This window comes from Raphanus sativus, chromosome 7 (genome assembly GCF_000801105.2).
Source record: "Raphanus sativus cultivar WK10039 chromosome 7, ASM80110v3, whole genome shotgun sequence".
NCBI lineage: Eukaryota > Viridiplantae > Streptophyta > Magnoliopsida > Brassicales > Brassicaceae > Raphanus > Raphanus sativus.
This window is the reverse complement of record NC_079517.1, coordinates 20,172,891-20,176,113: the sequence shown is the minus strand read 5'-3', so window position 1 is coordinate 20,176,113 and position 3,223 is coordinate 20,172,891. Positions and strand designations below refer to the sequence as shown.

Genomic DNA, 3,223 nt, shown 5'->3' with positions numbered 1-3,223 from the left:
ATCTCTAAAATGTTATATAAAATAATTTTACCGTAAACTCAACCGTCCGTAGGGCGGAACAACCCCTAAATTAAACACTGCTAAATAATTCGTCGACTTTCTTATTGCTTTAAGAAATAGAATAATCTCATTCCGAACACGAACATTGAAATATATGATCGGTAAATAAACTATCAATACATTTTTCCGCGCGTAGCGCGGAGAACGAATCTAGTTAAACTAAACTGTAACCAGATCGCCTAACCACAAACAAGATCGCGTGTCCGCTTATCCAACAGTTAGATTTAGATGATAGAACTGGACTGTGTGGGCCGGCCCAGTACGGATCTTACATAAGACCAGAGACTTAGGAAACCGTCAGTCTTTGGAGTTGACCATCTGACATCAACTCGTTCATCTATGCACGTGGGCCCAAATCTAAAAGCTTCAATTTTTTTTTTTGAACAACAAAAAAGCTTCAATTAGTTTGATTTAATTTTGTTTTTTTCATTTTCAAAGCTTTTACTTTATTTCCTTATTACATGTTGTTTTCAACTTTGCCTCGCACTTCGAAAAATTAAAACATCACATTGTCGTCATTTTCTTGTGGTTTTCTATTTCCACCATTAAAGCTCAAGAAAAGAAAAGAAAAGGCTAAGAGAGAGAGAGAGAAAGAAAAAGAGTTACTTTACTCTCTTCTTTCTCTGCAAATCTGACAGAGGAGAAGAAGAAGAACCAAGCGCTCTTTGATTAGAAGGGTGGATCTTGATAATTGAGAGATCTTCTTGCAAAACATGTCTTCTTGGGTTCGATTCGCAATTGAGCAAAAAGACGGTACCTTTGCGTACCCGCCGCCTCCGCCGCCACCGTCTTCTTCCGGTAACAGAATCAGCCCGGCGGTTCTATTCGTGATTGTGATTCTAGCTGTCTTGTTCTTCATCTCTGGCCTTCTTCATTTGCTCGTTAGGTTTCTCACCAAGCATCCTTCGAGGTCTAATAGATACCCCCAGATCTCAACTACTGATGCTCTCCAAAGACAGCTTCAACAGCTGTTCCATCTTAACGACTCTGGTCTTGACCAAGCTTTCATCGACGCTTTGCCTGTTTTCCACTACAAAGAAATGGTCGGTGCCTCCAAGGAGCCGTTTGATTGTGCGGTTTGTCTCTGTGAGTTTACTGAGAAAGATAAGCTGAGGCTGTTGCCGACGTGTAGCCACGCTTTTCATCTTAACTGTATTGACACTTGGCTTCAGTCTAACTCTACTTGTCCTCTTTGTCGTGCCACTCTCTTCTCCCCTGGTTTCTCCATGGAGAATCCCATGTTTGACTTCGATGATATAAGAGACGACGAAGCCGAGAAAGCTATGGAGATTCAAGAAGTCGTTGTGGAGAAAGGGGTTTTACCGGTGAGGTTAGGGAAGTTCAAGAGGCTTGACAATGTTGGTGGTGTTGTTGCTGGTGGAGGTGAGACTAGTAGTAGTAATCTAGATGCGAGGAGATGTTTCTCAATGGGTTCTTATCAGTATATACTCGCTAACTCTGAGCTTAAACTCCCCTTTTGCAAAGATAGGCAACGGCTTTTGAAACCTCAAGACAAAGAATCTCAGGAGCAGATTGGGGATTCTTCATCATCATTATCATCAGATGAGAAGAAGATCAGTACTAGTGTTGTGGCTAAAGGAGAGAGCTTTTCAGTTTCAAAGATTTGGTTGTGGCCTAAGAAAGATAACTTCTCTTCAGATGCTCAGAGAAGGTTGCCTTCTTCTTCCCTTAACGTTGATGATCTTCCAAAACTTCCATGGTTGGAAGATCATAAGAAGCTGGAGAACAATGAAAGTTAGTAGTACTATCTTTTGCTCATTTTTTAAAATGGATAAGATTTAGGGTTTACTGATTATATTTTGGGGGCGTTTTCCAGTCATCTCTTGTAACATATTTTGCTTAAAAGGTTGTTAATGATATGAGATCAAAGTTAGTGGATTCCTAAAGACTGATGCTTTAGCTTTATTTTTATTATTATCTTTGTCTCTTTTCTTCTTCACTTTAGAGTCACTGCTTCTCATCTTTTCTTTCCTCTTTTTCAACATACTCTCTCAACAAATTCACTATTGAATATACATATCTTTGTAAACAATAGGTGTTTCTTGATTAGATATGATTTACTTTTGTATATTTTTCTAAGTTTTCTTGATTAGTGTTGGAATTTTAGTGATATACACTCAAGTATATAGATAGAAGAAAAACTAGAACTTTTGACTTGGGGTCACTCTAAATCTAAGTCTTAATTGGTTTAGGTTAAGAGTTTTTGGCTCTTTGTGTTAGCCAAAACAAAATTGAAATCTTGCATAAACCAATTACTTTAATTTCAAAAGTATGTGGCTCTAATGGTTTATTACTTTGTGTTGGTTGTTCTAGGGTCAATTGGTCTTTGACCCTTAAAATAAAATCCATCACCCACTAGAATTTTATTGATTGTATACATTAATTAAGATAAGAGAAATTACACTCTAAACTATTTTTAAGAAAATAATAATTAATTAAAAAATAATAATTATTATTATTAATTAAGTAATATTTTACCCTAATATACAGAATGATTTCATTTGTAAATTTGGTTAGATCTACCCTAAAAATAATTCAAAAAAGAAAAAAAATGAACAACTAGTAGAAACTTACATATGATATATTTATTCAAAACAAGATATGAGCCTGTTAAGTTGCAACGGGTTTTGCTTGATGTTTTAATTTAATAAAAACAATAAATTAATAAATTATTTTATTATAGTTTTATAATTTTTTTTGTATATTTTTTGAGATTTATTTTATAATTAAAACTTATTTTCACGCATAAGTTCAAGTTTATATTTGTATTTTATAATCATGGTGCATAAATAAATTGTTATAAACTTTGTACTTAGGATTAGAAAAAGGTACTATACCTAAACATTTAAATTGAACACGACCTAAATTGAATGAAAGTAAAAAGAAACGAAGATCAAATACACCAATCGACCTAATGACAACATTATACATGTTCTTATGTACTAATTTTTTATTATTAAATAAGTCTTTAAAAGTTTATCTTGTTAGGATTTCTGAAAGAGAAAACATTTTATTTTATAAATCTCATTTTATTTACTATTAAAATAAAAAATAATATTAAATAATTTTTTACAATTTTGTTTAAGAATTTAGAAAAGAAAAATTGTCATATAACTTATTATCTTTAGAATTTCAATAAAAA

General features: G+C 33.5%; 1 protein-coding gene across 1 annotated transcript; it reads left to right on the top strand.

Annotated features, from left to right (window-relative positions):
- The first annotated feature begins 529 nt into the window (after window positions 1-529).
- On the top strand, window positions 530-2,010 carry LOC108814729 (RING-H2 finger protein ATL46). The gene has a single exon (XM_018587354.2). The coding sequence runs from the start codon at window positions 774-776 to the stop codon at window positions 1,818-1,820; it is 1,047 nt and encodes a 348-aa protein (XP_018442856.1). The 5' UTR covers window positions 530-773; the 3' UTR covers window positions 1,821-2,010.
- The last annotated feature ends 1,213 nt before the right edge of the window (window positions 2,011-3,223 follow it).

Excerpts from the sequence above, each read along its gene's own strand:
- LOC108814729 (XM_018587354.2), top strand. The coding sequence starts at position 774 with ATGTCTTCTTGGGTTCGATTCGCAATTGAGCAAAAAGACGGTACCTTT.